This window comes from Marmota monax, unplaced genomic scaffold (genome assembly GCF_021218885.2).
Source record: "Marmota monax isolate L192 unplaced genomic scaffold, Marmota_monax_Labrador192_F-V1.1 WCK01_AAM20220418_F8-fsc00234, whole genome shotgun sequence".
Classification (NCBI taxonomy): domain Eukaryota; kingdom Metazoa; phylum Chordata; class Mammalia; order Rodentia; family Sciuridae; genus Marmota; species Marmota monax.
The window spans coordinates 2,247,677-2,266,634 of NW_026692493.1; the positions used below are offsets into that span (position 1 = coordinate 2,247,677).

The window sequence follows — 18,958 nt, forward strand, 5'->3', positions numbered from 1 at the left end:
GGAGTGGATGCACAGAGTGTGGGTCAGTCAGGATGCGTACCCTGTGCAGGCCTCTGTGCAGCATAGGAGGGGTCTCCTGCCCCAGCCCTGTCCTCCTCCTCTGCTTCTCCTCCTCCTGCCAGTTGGTCTGCTCCTCTCTGCCTCTGGGTCTCAGTGGAAGGCAAAGCCACTCACAGAGCATCGCACAGTGTCTGGCCCCGTACAGGCCATCAGTAAACATTTGTTAGGTGGATCGAAGAGTGAAGCCACAGGCAAGTGCTGTCTTTTGTGGTTTAGGATGAATTCCATGGAAGGACAGAGAGGGGGGCTCAAATCTATTGCATGTCCAGCTCCTGTAGCTGGCCTCAGTGAGCCCAGTCCTCATCATGGGCTCTGACTGCCATCAGGTAGTAGGCAGCAGGGCCAGATCCAGTGATTCCTCAGCCAGAAGCTTCTGGCATGTTCCTTCTCTAGATTCATGCTCCGGTTGTGGTCTTGGGATTCTCCAGAGGTGGGGTCAGTTCTCTTAGCCTGTGACTCTGTGTTTTGCTAGGCCTGGGTGCTTCATGGGGTGGGGAAGGCCAGGCCAGAATACCCACCTTCCATGGGTCTGCAGGCTGCTAGAAAGTGGGCAGCTTTTCTTACTAGTACCTGCAAAGTTCTGCCCTTCGCCTGGCTTCCAGTGGCCGGGCTTCTCCAATGATCACTGGGCTCATGGGCTCGTCATGAGTAGGGTTGGGGTGGGGGAGCCAGCCCACCTGGCGAACAGGAGCTGAGGCTGAGGGGAGGTCACTCTCCACAGGAAATCAGCTGCTGAGCAGCCCTAAAACAGCAGGCCTCCCTTGTGTTGTGGCCCTTGCCAGCCTCCGCATCCTGCTGCTTTGCCTGACATGGGCTTAGAGCCCTCAGATGACCCTGCATCTCCACTCTCACCAGGCCACATCTCAGCTGTTTTCTTGAGCAGGCCACTTAGACTCTCAGACCTTCTGTGCCTTACCTGTGGAATGGGTCTGCTAATGATGGGAACTCCAGGCTGCCCTAAGGGTAGGCGTGCTGAAACATGAAGCAGGCCCAGGGCTGGGGCAGGATGGGGCCTCACACCCCTGAGCTAGAATCACCTTCCCCCTCTCTGACACCCAGGCACCTGGGCAGGCACTGAGGTTAAGTGTTAGAGGCATTTGTGGGAAAGTTAGCATGCTGGATGTGGCACTAGAGAATGCCACATCACATCATTTCATTTTCACAACCTTTCTATTAGATGGACAATAATATACTCTCCATTTTCCAGACAATCAAACTGAGGTTCCAGAGTCACTCCATCCAGTAAGTGTGGCGTGTCTGACCCCTAGGTCCATTCTCTGTCTGTTGTGACCTGGAGCTCTGCCCTTCAGCCCCTCCTGATGACAGCACTGGGGTTATGCTCCGCAGTCTTCTCACACACAGTGGACAGCATGTTCACTGCCTAGCATGGACTCACCTGCCTGCACAGTCAGATGTGTGTGTAACCAGCAGCACTCAGTGTTATCGCTTGCCCAACTGCACTAAAGTACCACTGCCCTGGCTCCTGTCTCCTCTTGCCTCTGTGCTCCCTTCTGTTCTGCTCACTCATTCTTGGGCTCCTCCTTGCTGTCAGAGCTGGGAAAAAAACATGGCCCTCTGAATTGGGCCCCACTACCCACCACTTCTGGCTGCAGGCAGGGGCCTGAACACAGAACATCTGTGGCCATGTCTGTGTCTGATCCTATTTTGGGCCTGGTCTTTTTCATGGCCCATCTGGAGTGCTTTTGAGAGAATTGTCCGAAGTGTGGGAAGTTCTGACATCCAGGCATGACTGCTTCCTTCCCAGGTCCTATCCTGGCAGAAGTCCTAGGGCAGCAGCCAGAAACACCTTCAGGGTCACACCATGTCCCTTGTTCCTTGTGTGGTCCCTCAGTTTCATCTCCCAAACTCATCTCTTCCCTCCCTTGGTGAATACCACAAGGAAGGAAGCACCCCTTTCCACTACCTTCTACAGGATGACCCGGTCCAGGCTGTGATGCTCTTTAGCCACAGGTACCCAGCAGCCTGAGATATTTCTGGAGTTAAGCTGTTATGTATATTATGAAACTAAAGTTCAGGAATTTGAGGAAAATGACCAGATTGTACTGGGCCACCCTTGTTTTTTATGTGACAGCTGGAGAGTGCATTAGCCTTGGTCTGCCTCTGAGAGTCTAGGACTGTTGGCCTCTAAGACATCCACCCTGGGTCATCCATCTGCCCTGGGTACTACCTTTAGGCCTAGCCCTGCCAGACAGACCATTTGTCTACTCGGCCCTACACCTGACTTAAGCTGTTTTTGCGTGTCGATTCAGACCTGATTCTGAGCTCCACAACTGGCTGTGGGCCCCTTCCCACCTGTCTGTCTTGAGGCCTATACTGTCTCTGAACTCACTTTGTTTTCCAGGGCCCATTCTTGGACCTAAATCCCACATGTGGTCTGAGACCACAGCAATGCTCTGTTCTCCTTGTTTATCAGTTTTACATCTGTCTGACCCTTTTATCTGGTTTTATAGAAAAAGTTTGCAGTGAAATAACTTTTGGAAACACAAATGTGAAGTTTCTTTGTGGCATTACTTCTCAGTGCCCCCCCCCCCACTTTTTTTTTGCCTTGTGCATCTGAGGCAAGCATTCTGCCAGCTGAACTATATCCCCAACCCTTCTCAGTGCCTTTTTTTTTCTTTTTTTTTTAGAGAGAGAGAGAGAGAGAAGAGAGAGAATTTTTTAAATATTTATTTTTCAGTTTTCGGCGGACACAACATCTTTATTTTATTTTTATGTGGTGCTGAGGATAGAACCCAGCGCCCCGCGCATGCCAGGCGAGCGCGTTACCACTTGAGCCACATCCCCAGCCCCTTCTCAGTGCCTTTGATCAGCTATGTGGAGGAGGGCACAGCATGCCGTATTCTCCAGACCTGTTAGTGTCATGGGACCTAACAGGAGACCCACTCTCTCCAGGTTGGCGACGAGGTCCTGCCTACTATCATGTCTGAAAGGGATCTGGACAAAGCCCTGCCTGCTTGAGTGATCATAATGGCAGGTGCCTCGAGGATAGCCAGGCACTGGGGCTAGGATGCAGTGTCCCTGCGGGCCATATGCAGGTGTCCGTTTCCAGATCCCTGAACTCTGCTGGGGAACAGAAATGGGTCACGGAGGATGGGACATAGTGACACTGGGGCATGTGAAGCTGGAGCTCTGAACAGGTCTGTGAGGTAGGAGAGAGGCATCTGCAGAAGAGGCACACCCAGAAGTTCTGGAGTCCTGTTTGGTTCTGTGCTCCTACTGAGGATCATTTCCCTTAATGAGGCCCCCAGATCATGAGGCTATAGGCCTAGACCTACCCCATGTGAATGCACAGACAGAAAGCCAAAGGTGGAGGCCAGACCAGAGCGTGGACTCCTTCCTCCTGTTGGTACCAATGGATGACAGAGGTGAGCAAGCCTGGGTGGAAGATGCTGCATTATATTCCTGGCTCTGCGCCAGGTACCAGGAGTCAAGCACAGTGAAGAAGGGAGGGGCTGGGGTTCAGTGCTGGCATGTCTTCCTGGCATAAAGCCCTGGAGTCAGTCCCCAGCACCCCCCAACAAAAGAGGCGAAAGGTCCTGGGATGATAAGCCTGGACCAGAGATGATCAACGAGGAGGACCTAGGGTAACGTTAGGAACTGGTGACTCGTCAGCCATATGGGTGAAAAGAGGGAGGAGCTGACAGTGGCTCCTAGGCTTCTCATGTGCGAAAAACGGGGCACCAATCACTGAGGTGGGGTGGGAGGTCTGTTACCAGACCCCAGTAGAGGGGGGCCTCATGTGACGTTTCTGGGCACATGAGCCATAGCAAGCAGTGGCCCAGAGAAAATGCAGACTATGAAGAGCAGGAAACAGAAAACCCATCCAGGAGGAGACTGAGGAGAGCATGCCTCTGAGGGACATGGATGAGCAGGTTAGCAGGGGTCCTGCTGCAGCTCTGGTGACTACCAGGGAGCGGGAAAGAGCCTCACTGGCCAGGAGTCACTGTGGACAGTGGGCAAGATCCAGACGTTGGTGGAAGAGACACTGGGGGCTGAGCAAGCTGTCCTCTGGAGGAGGCTGTGGGCTGTGCCTCGTGACGTGCTGTGGCCCAGAGCCCTTTGGGAGGGGGTAGGTGTTGTGAGGTGGCTATGTAGTGGTTGGAGCCCCACCAAGGGAGTGGTCAGAGAGCCACGCATGCCAGTGGACCCAAACGGGCTTGCTGGAAAGTCAGATGTGGACACTGCTAGGGTTCCTGCCCTGGGGACAAGGTGGGCAGCACTCATCCCCCAGAAGAGAGCAGAGTACATACCCAAGCCCTGTGTGGTGAGTCACGCCCTCCTGTGTCCTGAGGCTTTGATATGCCCAGCGTGGGTGGGAGGGGGTGGGTGTGTGACCGGCCCTCTCCCCACTCCCAGCCCAGTGCTCCTCTGTCTCTTTCCTTAGCCTCTGGGAACCTTGAGCCAGCGTGCCCTTGGCCAGAGCTTCCAGGTCCCTCTGCCAGGCAGGAGGGCTTCAGTGCTACCAAGACAGGCATAGCTTCCTCTGTCCTCCGTGAACCCTCCTGGGTGGGGTCTAGTTGAACCTCTTACTGCGCTGTACTTGTCTCCACTGTTCAGCCAGGGTCCTCCCCACCCCTTTGGCTGTATACTTCTGAGACTCCAGGTACACCTGACATCACAACAGCACAGAAACCTATCCCTTGGGATGGGGCCTGGGCAGGTGTCTGACATGTGGTGCAGGTGCTCTGGACAGGGTCAGTAAGTTTGGGGGTGGGAGGCAAGGTGCATATTCCCGTTCTACTCCTGTATGAATAACCCGTCTATCCACAGGTATGATTCCTTCATAGTCTCAACCAGCACTGTACACACAATCACCACCCCCAGGGAACCCCAAAGTGTAAGTGGCTCCCTCAGGCCAGGCACCATAGGACCAGAGAGCATTTCTTCTGGTGGTTTTGCCTGTTCCCTGTGGCCACGTCTGGTGTTTCTGGAGCCCTTCTCTGCTGCGGGCATGGTCTACCCCCTTCAGGAAGTTCTGCTATGGGTCTGAACAGTTGGGAGGAGGCCATAAAAACAGGCTGAGGAAGAGACAGCCAGTGGATGGGATATTAATGAGGTTAAGTAGGAGAGAGAAGTCTCCAGAGAGGGGCTGCCTTGTCCACATGGAGATGAAAGATGAACCCACTTTAAGGGAAGGAATGAGGAGGGGCCATGCAGGTGCAGGACAGGCACTGGAGATTTTGTGTGGTTAGGACAGTACCAAAGGGGAACTCCCAACCCAAGGGAGGACTCCTTAGGCCAGCCTGGGTTGGGGGCAAGCATTGGGGTGGGGGATGACAGAGAGGGGCCAGTCAGCAGAGAGGATGTCAATGGATTACACCACCAAGTGCCGGGTGCCTGCTAATCCACACTGCTCTGCACTGCATAAACAAGAACACCAGAGAACAGCCCCTGTGCAGGCAAGTCACAGGTGCACTCTTATCTGTCAAGTCCACCTGCACTTTCAGATCCCACATAGGTGCCTCCTTTCCCCCAGCACCTCCAGGGTAGCTGGGCCCAACTCCTGAGTCCCTCCCTGCACAGGGTCTCTGGTAGGGGTCCCTGCACCTGGCTGCCCGTTGTGTGGTTGTGACTTGGGCCGTGTGGGCCTGGCCTGCTAACACTCTCTCTCATTGCTCTCTCCTGCCCATCTGCATGTGGCTGCTCTGTCTAGCTGCGCGGTGGTCCCGAGCGCCGGCTGTGTAAGTGAGCATGCCCATCCCATGCCTCTTACAGTCCATGTGCTGTGCCTAGCTGCCCAGGTCTGCTCTGCATGGCTGCGTGGGGCTTTGGGGCCACTGGAAGCTCCTGAGGAATGGGGATGTGGGAGTGGGTTTGCTCTGGAGCAGTCACCCCAGGCAGGCCTCCTGTCATGGTCAGGATGAGGTAGGGCTAGAGGTCCTGGGTCCTGGCAGGTGAGGAAGTGAAATGCCATCCGTTCTTGTATGTGTCTGCACATGTCTGCTTGTGAGCCGCTGAGCCCCTGCCATGGCTGCATGTCTGCAACCTGAGTGGGTACCATTGCTGTCATGAACTGTCCTGTGCAGGGAGGCTACCTGTGTGTTGTGGTGTACTGCGTCCTCACACCTGCACACACTACCCCGTGTGGGGGTGAGCACCTCTTGGTGTTTGTCTTCAGTGTCATGGACCTGTTTAGTCTTGTACCACTGTCAGCCTTTTCCATGACTCAGCTGTCCCTGAAGCTAACCAGGTTCTCTGGGTCTCCTCAGGGCAACAGAGCTGTATAGGGGGAGTGGTGAAGGCTACTGTCTTGAGCCTTACCGTCTAAGACACCTGTGGATGGTGCCATGCCCAGAGCCAGTGTTGGAGGCTGGAAGTGAAGGGGCAGCTGGCTCTTTGCCATGAGAGGCTGTCTTCTTGGTCCGCTGCTCTTGGAGCCTCCATGAAGTAGGGGGAGGAAGGCACCAGTCTTACTGCTCTAGTCTAGGGGTCCCTGAGATCAGGACACTGGCTCTGACCCTAGGGGCCAAGCAAAAGGATTAGGATGACAATAGGATATTCTCCCCAGCCACAGCCCTCCTGGCCCCTTGCCCCACTCCCCCCTGCCCGCCCCCTTTTACTTCACCCCCTCAACTGGCCCTGACCCCCTCTCCCTCCGCAGGCTCTTCAGCAGCCTCGGTGAGCTGAGCACCATCTCAGCGCAGCGCAGCCCCGGGGGCCCGGGCAGCGGGGCCTCCTACTCTGTGCGGCCCAGCGGCCGCTACCCCGTGGCGCGACGCGCCCCGAGCCCAGTGAAGCCCGCGTCGCTGGAGCGGGTGGAGGGGCTGGGGGCGGGCGCGGGAGGCGCGGGGCGGCCCTTCGGCCTCACGCCTCCCACCATCCTCAAGTCGTCCAGCCTCTCCATTCCGCACGAGCCCAAGGAGGTGCGCTTCGTGGTGCGCAGCGTGAGTGCGCGCAGCCGCTCCCCTTCGCCGTCACCGCTGCCCTCGCCTGCGCCTGGCCCTGGCCCCGGCGCCCCCGGCCCGCGTCGGCCCTTCCAGCAGAAGCCGCTGCAGCTCTGGAGCAAGTTTGATGTGGGCGACTGGCTGGAGAGCATCCACCTAGGCGAACACCGCGACCGCTTCGAGGACCACGAGATCGAGGGCGCGCACCTGCCCGCACTCACCAAGGACGACTTCGTGGAGCTGGGCGTCACGCGCGTGGGCCACCGCATGAACATCGAACGCGCGCTCAGGCAGCTGGAAGGCAGCTGACGCCCTACCCCCAACTCCCGTTCCAGCTGCGCCCTGCGGGCAGGGCTCCCCACCCCAACCCCGGGCCGCGGGCTCGGCCCGCCCCCTACGACGGCGCCCGGGCCAGGAATGTTGCATGAATCGTCCCGTTTGCTGTTGCTCGGAGACTTGCCCTGTACATTGCTTAGTGCCCTCCCCTGCCCTGCTGCCGAGCCCCACCCAGCACACAGAAAGGGCACGGACCAGGGAGGCTGGGGCGGGAGTTGGTTGGGGGTGGGGTGCTCTGGCCTGACCACCGCCTTCACAGCTCCGGGTGGCCATTCTCCCAGAGGGGGAAACTAGTCCAGCATGCGAGGTCAGGACACGCCTTGGTGACTCGGGGGGAGGGGGGAGACATTGGGGTTCTAGATGGGGGCCAAGGAGCCCCCTGTTTTGCATATTTTAATCCACTCTATATTTGGAACGAGAAAAGGAACAAATATCTCTGTCCGTAATAGTTCCCGCCCCCTTTTCCCCTATCCCTCCCGCTGGTCCCACTGCAGCTGCCCAGTCTTCCATCTCCGGCCCCTCACTGCCACCCCATACGGGGCAGGGGACACTCCAGCTGGTCTGGGGTTGGCCAGGGTCCTGGCGGCCCACCCTGGGGCCCCAGCTCGGCTCCCTTCCCTTGCTGAGCTATAGTGTGCCCCACCCACCCTTCAGGTGCTGCTCGGGGGCGGGGGAGGGGGGCAGGGGCGGCAGGCATCGGGTCCTGCTGGACACCAGCAGGGCCCTGTGGCCTGGGAGACCATTGCCCTGGGGCTGGGGCTGGGCCCTAGCACTCCACCCCTAGCCATCTTCCTCACAGGGTCTCTCCCCAAGAAGGGGTCCAGCATCCTCTCCATGTTCTTGGGCAACTACAGCAGAGAAGCCTCCCTGCCTCGGACCCCAAAGTCTCCTGTTCTTACCCTGTGTGTGTGCACACCTGTGTGCGTGTGAAACCCGGGTGCAACTTAGCACGTGGGAGCCCTGTGTGTGCCTGTGGAGTGGCCCCCTGGGGCTGCTGTAGACTGGTGTGGGGGCTGTGGAAATGTGTGATGGGTGTGTGCCTGTGAAAGCACCCCGTCTCCTCTTCCAAAGAAAGTCGGGCCAGCTTGCCGCTGGGCCCTGCTGTTTGCCCAGCCTGTCCTTCCAGAGCCTCCCCAAGCCTGAGCGGATTCTTTGCTGAATTCCTGCTGCTTGGGGGAGGCCCAAGGGCCCCCTGGAGGCAGTGCCCCTCTTTGGGCTTCTGAGGGGATCATGGGGTCCCCTAGAGTCATGCCACCACAGGCCCTGGGGAGAGTCAGAGACCCTTGAGGGTGCCCCAGCCCCCCTACTGTGACTCCTCACACTCAGCAATGGCCTGTGGGGTGGGGGGCCTGGGGCGTTTTTAAACCTAGGGTTTGGAGTCTGGACTAAGCTCCATCCACGTCACTCACAAGTTTCTGTTTATATTTCTAGCTTTTTTTAATAAAAAAAAAAAAAAAAAGAAAACAGAAGTTTTCACAGCCCAGGGGCCTGGCACGCCGGTCTGTGCCTGCCCCTCCCTGGCCCACCGGCCCCATTCCCTGGGCTCAGAGTCACACCCACTGACCCTCTCACCAACAGACCAGGTCACACACAGCAGCGGTCACTGTAACAGACTGCCACATACACACTCAGTCTCACACTCACCTGTGGGTTTTCTGTTCCGTTCAATTTGGGTTTTTAACTTTACAGGGTCAGTTCTGCTTCACCCCTCCTTTTGTATGGAGTTCCATCCAGGGGCTTTCACCCCCTGCTCCAGTCCTGAGGCCTCCTGACCCTGACGTTGTGATACACCCCACAGAGATCTATGTTTCTTATATTATTATTATTGATAATAATTATTATAATATTATTATGTAATAAATTTATAAGAAATGAAGCCATGTTCCACTTGCCTGTTTGAAGGGATGTTGGGAAGCAGAGTCTGGCTCTGACTCTGAGACTGGTCACCCAGTCCCAGAGCCCTGACCAATGTGTTGGTGACTCAGAGGTGTGTCTCTGACCCAGGCCTCTGCCGGCCTCCCTGCTCAGTTCCTGGCTTCTCCCTGGACTGCTGGCCTCCAGGCTGCCCACACTGGTCCTTCTCTCTGCTCAGCAGCTCACTGAGTGGAGGCTCCTGAGCTCCAGGCTGGTGGTCCTCCATGGTCTCTGCCACTTTTTCATTTTGGGGTTCTGTGGCTCAAACCCAGGCTCTTAACCTCCTGCTCTGCCACCGAGCTACACCCCAGTCCCTCTGTCATGATCTGAAATCTAGGGCTTAAAACCTCTCTCCAGTGCCCCGTTGTTCATAAAATCCACAGTCCTTCATTCTGAGTCCTCTCGTGCTCCCCCTGTCCTGTGCATGCCTGCTGCGCACAGTAGGGCCCACTTCTTTCCCTGGGCTCAGGCGCTAGTCTTGGGCTCCATTCCTGCCCTCTGCTCACGAACACCCGACTGTCTTTGTGAAGGAAGGCGTCTCTCCGCACACCCTCTGGCCTCCAAGGTGGCCTGCTCCTCCCTTCCCTGGCCTCACTCCACTCCTGAAGTCCTGGAGCCCGTCTGGTGGCTCAGGGGCGCATCGTTGCCCTTTCCCCCTCTGCTTGGATCGCCCACCGCACCACCTTTGTAGGTTGAACTCCAGGTCCCTTTTTCCAGGAAGCCTTCCTTCCCTGACCCTCACTCTGCCTCCCCACAGCCCTCTAATCTCCAGCTTCCCACCTGGGACCATCCCTCTGGGGACCAGCACCTCAGGAAGGTGAGGTTTCTCTCTTCAGGCTATTTGACCCAGACATGACCTTCAAGGGCACAGGCCTCCTGTGCACAGCCAGCTGCCACTGGCCAATAATGTGTCATGGGAGACAGCCTGTGTGGCATCTTGGGGGGGGGGGCAGCTCACAGTGTGGGGGAGGGGCACCTGGATGAGAGAGAACAGGAACAGAGAGTTGAGTGGGTTGACAGTCCTGCTGAGCGGGAGGGTAGAGACCTCAGGAGCCGGGGCTCAGAGCTGTGCCATGCCTGAGGGCAGGGGTTTCTGGGGTCTGTGGATTCTGCCCCTCTGCTAGCATGAACATAACAGACTCACTCCTGACTCAGGTTAGGGGTTGGTGGTGAGGCTGGGGGAGGAGCCAGCTGGCCAGCCAAGCAGAAAGATCCTGGGAAGAGGATCAAAGCCGAGGGCAGAGGGAGCCTTCAGTGTGCTCTCCAGGGGAAGCAGATGCCCTGCAGGCTGCTTGGGGGCAGGTGAAGTTCTGGTGGCTCTGAAGTGATGGCAAAGTCCCTCTTCAGGCTGGGATTGGTGACTTGCAGTTTGTTTACAAAGCCCCACAATTACAGATGTTCAACATTTTCAATTTTTTTGGTCTCATTTTTAGGCTAGAAACTCTGGTCATCATACAGAAGGGAAGACCCAGGAAGTCCAGGAGAGAGGCCCTGGGAAGGCCTGCTGCGGCAGAGAGACAGAAGGGACCAGAGAGACTGGTTTCCTTCTGAGCAAGGGTAGGGGGGCTTGTCTTTCATAGAAACAACTTTGCCCCCTCTGGTTCCCCAAGGGTTTGGAGAAGATGAATATTCCCCCAGGTCAAAAGCCTCAGAAGACAGGTCAGGGTCTTCAAGGACTAGAGCCGAGAAACCTGCTAGAGGTAGTATGGAAGTGGGGCTTCACCTCAAAGCTCCAAACACCTGAGGGAAGATCCTTTCTCCTTCAGGGCCAGGGAGTCCTCAGGAACTCAGAATCCTCCCTGCTTTGCCCTGGGGGCACTCAGACACCCTGGATGAATCTCCTCAAATAGGAGATAGAGGACTTCATCACTATCAAGTAGAGGAGGTGAGACCTTTAGACAGACAGACCAGAGCTGATATGAGAAATTTGGAAAGGAGAACTTGAGATGCTCTGGTAAAGGAGATAAAAGCTGTGACATTCAGGTGGGAAGATGAGCCTATTCTCAAGTAGAGGATAGGAAACTTTGTGGAAGTTGGGCCATGGAATGAGAGCTCCTGACACTTCATTATGACACTTGAGACTTCAGGACACTCACCCAGTGAAGTGCCACCTTTAGACATTTGGGCAGAGGATATAAGACCTCTTGACTCTCAGGTAGAGAAGATGCAACAAGATGAAGCTAGGTGGTGGAGATGAGACTTACTTCTTGGTGGAGGAGATTTAAGACTCTGGACCTGAAGTGGAGGAAAGAGATGTTCTCACATATGGGGAGAGGTGAGAACTCCTTGATATTTGAGATCCGCTGGACATTCAGTTGAGGGGCATGTGACCTCCTGCAAGGTTTAGAAATGAGAAACTATGTCCTTTGGGTAGAGAAAATAGGGAGAGAAATCAAGATCATCCATAATCCCCAAACTCAACACTCAGGAAGAGAAAAGGAGGTGTCCCAATAGGTAGACAAGAGGAGCTCTCGTCACACTCCTAGTAGAGGAACAATCTCTTTGCCCTCTGATAAGCTGGCAAGACTTCCACTGAGGTGGAGGAGGTAGGTGTGCTCTACATGCAGGTACAGCAGATCAGAGCTCCGGACACTCTTTCAGGGGCGGGGAAACATTTGAACATCCAGGAATATGTAATAAACATTTGTCACTTCCTGATAGTCAAGATGCCGTCTCCTGACAATCAGAAAAGGTGAGGCTTTGATCCACTTGTTGCACTTAGTTCCCAGAGAGGAGGTCTCCATGTCCAGGGAGGGGACCTTGTGATACTTGGCAGTGAACAGGAAAGTAGACTTGGTAGTCATAAACTTGGGAAATTCAAAATGGCTCTTTGAAAAGTATACTGATGGCATGTACTTGGAGAAGGAAAAGGCAGTTTTCCCTACCAGGTAATAAGGATCCACAGATCTTCTGAACCTGACTCTTTTTAACCACGGACATCTTGCACCATCTTGTTGCAGCAGGGCCAAACTGCTCCTCAGTGCTTGAGTCTGCACTGGTTACAGCTGGAAAAGAGACACACCCTTAACTCACACAGTGGGACCTTGGAAGAGTAATTGGCAATGAAGATCTTGGCCTTGGGGGTGGAGGGAACCAGGTGGTGGAGTGGTAACCTGTCAGGAAGTTGGGGCGTCACTTCAGCATGGATCAGTTAAGCCGAGAGGCCTGCCTGGCTTACTGCTGGGGTGGGGGGAGACTACCCTGCTGATTGGCCAGGAGGCCACGGAGCTTTGTGAGGTCATGGCCTGCAGCCAGGCGGGGGCAGGAGTATGGTGGAGATGCTGCCAACTGCCATTCTGCTGGTCTTGGCAGTGTCTGTGGTCGCCAAAGACAACTCCACGTGTGAGTAAGTGTCAGGGACTCCTGGGTCAGGGAAGCTCAACAGGTCCTGCTCAGACTTCCTCTGTCCAGGGATGGGGAGGGGGCCAAATTGGGGCCTTAGCAGTGCCTGGGCCTCACATACCCAGCTCAGACCCTCCTTGCTCCCAGAACCATCGTTCCAGAGACCCTGGGTCCGGAGTTGTCTCTAGTTTCCCCTAAGAAAGAGCTCTCAGCTCCTAAATCCATGCTCCTAATTCCCCTGGTGATTGACCCCACTGCCACTCAGACATCAAGTCCTGACTTTCAGGATGCCCTGTCCTCCATGAACAACTGAGATGTCCCCCATGAGCCTGACTCCATGTGCCTCTAGCACTTCCATCTACCTACAGACTCTCACCCCTAAAGTGCCCCACAATGCCAACAACTCCCAAACTACTACTGGCTTCCCACCTGTGACAGTTCCCAGAACTTCCATTTCTGGGTCTCACTGCTCGTAGTGCGCCTCCCCCTAGGCCTGTTGATCACTGTATCTGCTGGCAGGGATTCTCCTCCTGCTACTATCTAACCCTGACACTACAGCCCCAAGATTCTCTAAATCACCTGATCTCCTACCTGAGATTGTCTCTAAAGACCCCAGTCCATTATACTCTTCTACCTCCAGACCCCTCATTCCACCTCTAGCCTCCTACTCTGCCCAGGGATCTCCCATACTTCTATGGCCTACACAGCCCTACCTATGGCCCCTCTTTCCTTATTTTGTGATAACTTAAGACCCCAAAATAACCCCAAACCACTTCCTGGAGCTGATGGCTTCTTGCGTGCCCCAGGTTTCCCTTTTCTTGGAAGCCCACAGCTCTTTCCCACCTTCCCCAGCCCCATATCCCTGCCTCTCCCCAGGACTGGCTGTGCCAATTGATTTGAATCGTGTCTCGGTCTCTCTTCAGTGGCCCCTGTGGGTTGCGGTTCAGGCAGAACCCTCAAGGGAGCTCCAGAGTGATCGGAGGGCATGTTGTGCAGAATGGGGCCTGGCCCTGGATGGTCAGCCTTCAGGTCTACCAGCCCCACAACAACCGCAGGTACCACTCGTGTGGAGGATGCCTGCTGAATTCCCACTGGGTGCTTACAGCTGCTCACTGCTTTGACAATAAGAAGTACGTGCGGGAACACCCAGAGGGAGGTCTCCAGAATGCTCTTTTTGGAAAGGGAACTTCCCCAGGGGCTCTGTGCGGGGTCTCCCTGGGGTCCCTGGCAAAGTGGCAACTGGACTCTGGTTGGGGGAAGGCTCTAAGGGTTACTCCCCAGGGGATTCTGTCAACCCATCTGTGAGAACGATTGTTTTACCTTTGTACCCACAGAAGAGTCTATGACTGGAGACTGATTTTTGGAGCACAGGAAATTGAATATGGGACAAACATGCCAGTGAATGATCCTCTGCAGGAGAGATATGTGGAGAGAATCATCATCCACGAAAAATACAACATTGTGACCGAGGGGAACGACATTGCTCTCTTGAAGGTCACCCCTCCTGTTCCATGTGGGCCTTTCATTGGGGTAGGCTGCCTGCCCAATTTTAAGGCAGGCCCTCCCAAAGTTCCCCAGACCTGCTATGTGGCTGGCTGGGGATACATAAAGGAGAAGGGTGAGTGTGGGAAGGGCTCTGAGGAGGGCATGCTGGTCTTTCTATTGGTGGGCTTGGAGAGGCAGGGATCATACACTGATGCCCAGTTGAGCAACTTTCCGTTCCCATCGTGGTACCATGGGCAGCGGCTGTCACAGTGCCCTTTACAGCTGAAGAAGCTGGGGTCTGAGGGAAACTGAGCCCCTGTCCAAGGTCACAGGACTGGCTGCCTAGCGGAAGACCGAATGGCATGCACAAGTAGAACCCTGGCCTTTGTTCCTGTCTCTGCCTGGCACCTGGAGCCCCACCTGCTAGATTCTGGAAATGAGGAATGTACACTGAAACAGCATTTAGAGAAGAATTCTAGATGTGCTTTTGTGGCCATGGGCTAGTTTTGCTTCTGTGTAATGATGGCCTCCAAGCAGAACAACTCCAACCTCTGCTATGACAGGGTCACTCTTATCCACCAGCAGCAGCAGGCTCCTGGCTCTGTCCTTGGATAGTCCTGGCACAAACTTCCACCCTTTTCATTTGATCTGCTTGACATTGTCTCTGTCACCTTAGAGGCAGGCAGGCAGTGGGTGGGCTTTCTGCAGGTCATGGGTATTCCGGCATTTGGGGCACCTTGGAGCCATCCACCCGGTCCCTTGCTGTTCATGATGATGGTAGCTGCCTCTCTAGACTTCTCTGCCTTGGCAAGCTATCAGCCTCTTCTCTGGCCCAAATATCTCACCTGCCCAACACTGCCCAACCCACTTGGCACCAGTTGAGTGGTGAGTGAGTACAGGAATCTTTTTTTCCACTGCAGATGGGCTCGCAGAGGGTCCAGGGAGGAATCTAAAGCAACTGCCATTGCTGACTCCATGGTTATGCTGAGCCCAACATCTCCCCATGTACTTGAAGCCTAGGGGTACTCTTTGTCCCAGGGGTAATTGTAGACAGCAAGATTCTGACAGAGGACAACCAAGTGGAACTTGACCTCTGTGCATGACCCACACTCCAGTTTTCCATAAGCAGCCACATAGAATTTCATCCACTGACATTAGGGTGGTGACACAGAAACCTTGCTCTCAGTCTCTTCTTTGATAATAGAAAATTTATGCTTCTTAATTCAAGCAATTCAGCCACTTGGGGCTTAAAACTTGTTTGAGATTCTTTCTTTTACTCTTATTCCCTTGTTCCAGCGGGTGATCTAGTTCCTGATGGGTTTGTTACCAGTCCTATCCCTCTGATCTCATTTTCACTGGCCGTTGCTGACATGAGACCATCACTTTCTGACCTAGTGTGCCCACCCCTGTCTCTGCTGCTGATGCTAATGGTTTTGCCATGGTGTCCAGAGTGAGGACATGCATTATTCTAGGTCACACTCCTTTCTACCCTTTGGCCTGTCCATGGCTTGAAGGGTTTTCTAGACCCTGGAAGGCTGCTCTTGGGGTCCTCACTCCAACCCCACATCTGCGATCCAATTGTAGGCTCCCAGACACACCTTGGAGGTCAAAGCAAGGCCTTTTTGTCCTGGAATCCCCCAGAAATTAATGGGGCACTCTTGTTCCTTTTTTTTCAAACATCCCCTAAATTTAAGTCTTAAAGAAACACTCAGGCTCCAATCTCCTGTGACTCACCGGAATCTTCCTTGTTCTGGCTAATCCTTGAACTCTTTGGGGCTGAAAGAGTACCCCAGAGTGTTGCTTCTTTCCCTTGAATTTTGAGTTCCTGTGGGCTTCTGGCCTTTGTTACTTAAGCCAAGGGGCTGGGATTGAGGAAACTTTCTTCTGTTTTAGGACACTGGGCATTTCACAATGATTATGACTTTCAGGACTATGGTTCTGCATAGATCTAAAAAGTCATCTTGACTGCTAACAACCTGCCATCTCAGTGTCGCCACCACTCCAAGGGCAGGGCACATATTAATCCCTTGCTGCTGCTTGAATAGGAGGAATGGTGGTAGCTGAAGGGATTGAAGAACAAAATCCCACCTGGCAAACACACATTAGCAGTCATCTACAAATGCTGGCTGAGTGTGCATCCCTGTGTACATGCCTCCAGCATCTCCTCCCTTACCCTCTGGGCCTGCATGGTTGTGTTCCCTAGGCTGCTCCCTGCCTGGGCGGCGAACCTTCTGGATCTGCCCACAAGGCTGTGGTGCTGCCATGGAAGGGGTCTTGCTGTGTGCACTGGATGGGGGCACGGAGGCACTGGTGGTGGGGCTACGTCTGACCCCATGCTTGCTGCTTGCGTGAGCTTGCACAGACAGGCCTTTCCTAACCCCCAGGTCATGACAGGGTCGGAGCTGTGAAGGAGACCCAGATTCAGCTCTCTTCTTCCTACAGTCTCCTCAAAACAGATCTGAGGCATGTGGGGAGGGACTGATTAGCCCAGCTCCACTGCTGGAAAGAGAAGTCCTGATGAGGAATAAGAAGCAGGAAGGCTGATTCCTAGCCAGACGGTGTGTTCTAGACTTGGGTCTGGAGAAGAGTGATCCTGGGCAGATTACAGCTACCACTTCCCACCGTAGGCAGGTGGCACTCTAGCCCCAGGGAATAACAGGATCAATAATGGGAACAACAGGATGTGACTCGTGAGTGCTGGGCAGATTCCAGTTGTTTTGTTAATGCTACAACTAACCTCCTTAACCCTCATCTACTATTAATATACACTCCCATCCACCCTTCCTTCCTTTCCCTCTTCATCCAGGTGACAGTGCCCCACTTCTGTCCCTGGCTGCTCTTTCATTGTGTATTTCCTCAGGAGTGTATGAGGAAAGGTGGGGCATTGGCTGGTGGATCTAGGTTTAACTAGAGCATTACAAAGGATGGGGGCTCCGTGGAGGAGGAGACAGGGCTTCCCTCCATGTCTGCCTTGATCACTGACCACTGCACGGCCTGGCTGCAGCCCCCAGGCCATCGCCTGTACTGATGGAGGCTCATGTGGACCTCATTGACCTCGACCTGTGTAACTCGACCCAGTGGTACAATGGGCGTGTCACGTCAAGCAACGTGTGCGCAGGGTATCCCGAAGGCAAGATCGACACCTGCCAGGTAACCCTCTTCCTGGTGCCAGACTCCTGGGTCCCTCCAGGGCTCCTCAGGACTGAGGACACCTCTTTTTGGGTCCCTGAGCTCCACTGCCTCTACTCCCTGCCTAGTGCCCTTCCCTAGTGAATCTTTCCCTTGTCCCTCTCCCAGCACTGACAGTCACAATGAAGATGAGAGGTGACACCCACCAGCTACTCCTACAGAGAACTCATCACCCCATTCAGAACTCGATCCCAACCTCAGCCATCAGAACATATCACCCAAACCTAGTGCCTGAAGACAATGCTCCCCTCTTTCCCAGAACTCAAAGCATTCAAACCCACAAGTGCTGGTGTATGCAGGCAGATCTACCTGCGTGCACACACCTCACTCATCTCACTGCGGGAAACCCGTTTCCGTCCATGCGGTTCTCAACCCTAGCTGAGGCTGTGGCACCGTCTCCAATTTCAGCACAGCCATCTATGTTTCTGGCAGCAGGAAACCATGTGGCTGCAGAAACTGCCCTCCCAGAATCCCACGACCCCTCTGGGCAAGGAGAGTGGCTCAGGCTGAGAGTGACCTCTGTGTCCTTTGGGCAGGGGGACAGCGGCGGGCCTCTCATGTGCAGAGACAACGACCAAAGCCCCTTTGTTATCGTGGGGATCACGAGCTGGGGGGTAGGCTGTGCCCGCGCTAAGCGCCCTGGAATCTACACGGCTACCTGGGACTATCTGGACTGGATTGCTTCCAAGATCGGTCCGAACGCCTTGCACATGATTCAGCCGGCCACCCCACCTCCTCCTACTCGACCCCGGCCTCCACCCCGACCCAGCTCCCGGCCGCCCTCGGCTCACCGTCCTTGGTATTTCCACCAGCCTCGCCCACCCCGGCCCGTTCCCCTCCTTCCACTCCGTACTCCAGCCTCGTCTCCGTCCCGGATCCCGGCCCCCACCCCCACCCCGGCCCCCACCCCCACCCTGCCCCCACCGCCACCGCCACCGCCACCGCCATCGCCATCTCCTCCGCCATCTCCTCCAAGGCCTTCCACCAAACTTCCCCAAACACTTTCTTTTGCCGAGCGACTTCAGCGTCTCATAGAGACCCTGAAGCGGAAGGATTATTCCAGCTCCCAGACCTCTTATGACACCGAGACCATCGAGCTTCCAGGATCCATATCCTGATCCCACCCTGTTTTCAGCAGACCCGGTGAACTCTTCACTCCTGAGGGGGGGAAAAAAAAAAGATGAAATAAACATATATTTATTTATTTATAAAAAATATATATACGTGAAGAGATGCTTTCTGGACTTCTGTCTGTCTGTCCATCCAGTCCGACCCAGACCTCCATCAGATCCATCCCTCCTTTCACTCTCCAACAAGGTGGAACTTCCCATGCATTCCTGTGAATTGTGTGTCTTGAATCTGAAACGCTAGTGCTGGATTAAGGTGATTGGGTCCACAGGCCAGGTTTAGTTTTTATCTCACCCTTTAGTGAAACTGGCTAGAAGGGGTCGTCTCTGCACATGCAATTCAGCTGGGGTCGTGCCCTGAAAATGCGTGAGCTGAGCTGACTGGGAAAAAAGAGGCGAAATTCAAAGTCTTCCACAAGGAGGCCAAGTTCTCCTGGTGCTATCAGGAGACAGCCAGAGAGGCTTGTGCAGGTGGAGAGAGCTCTCAGAACATGGGACAACACAACTGTGCAGCCATAACAGCAAATGTCCAGTGCAGCACACAGATTGGCTTCTGTTGACTGGCTGGCTGAACATTGCTTGTGCAAGTTCCTGATTGGC

The 18,958-nt window shown here is 54.9% G+C and overlaps 2 protein-coding genes across 10 annotated transcripts in view; both read left to right on the forward strand.

Annotated features, from left to right (window-relative positions):
- Shank3 (SH3 and multiple ankyrin repeat domains 3) overlaps positions 1-9,177 on the forward strand; it is a 57,983-nt gene extending 48,806 nt beyond the window's left edge. For 2 of the 9 annotated variants that reach the window (XM_058579112.1, XM_046443627.1), the window contains one exon: positions 6,683-9,177. In XM_058579112.1, the coding sequence (XP_058435095.1) occupies positions 6,683-7,274 (592 nt within the window). In that variant the 3' untranslated portion in view covers positions 7,275-9,177. The other 7 variants (XM_058579116.1, XM_058579118.1, XM_058579119.1 and 4 more) reach the window with 7 other exon arrangements.
- Positions 9,178-12,484: 3,307 nt separating this feature from the next.
- On the forward strand, positions 12,485-18,349 carry Acr (acrosin). The gene is made up of 5 exons (XM_046443486.1): positions 12,485-12,561; positions 13,481-13,687; positions 13,892-14,175; positions 17,047-17,192; positions 17,768-18,349. Exons 1-5 carry the CDS (start codon positions 12,485-12,487, stop codon positions 18,347-18,349), a joined length of 1,296 nt encoding a protein of 431 aa, XP_046299442.1.
- The last annotated feature ends 609 nt before the right edge of the window (positions 18,350-18,958 follow it).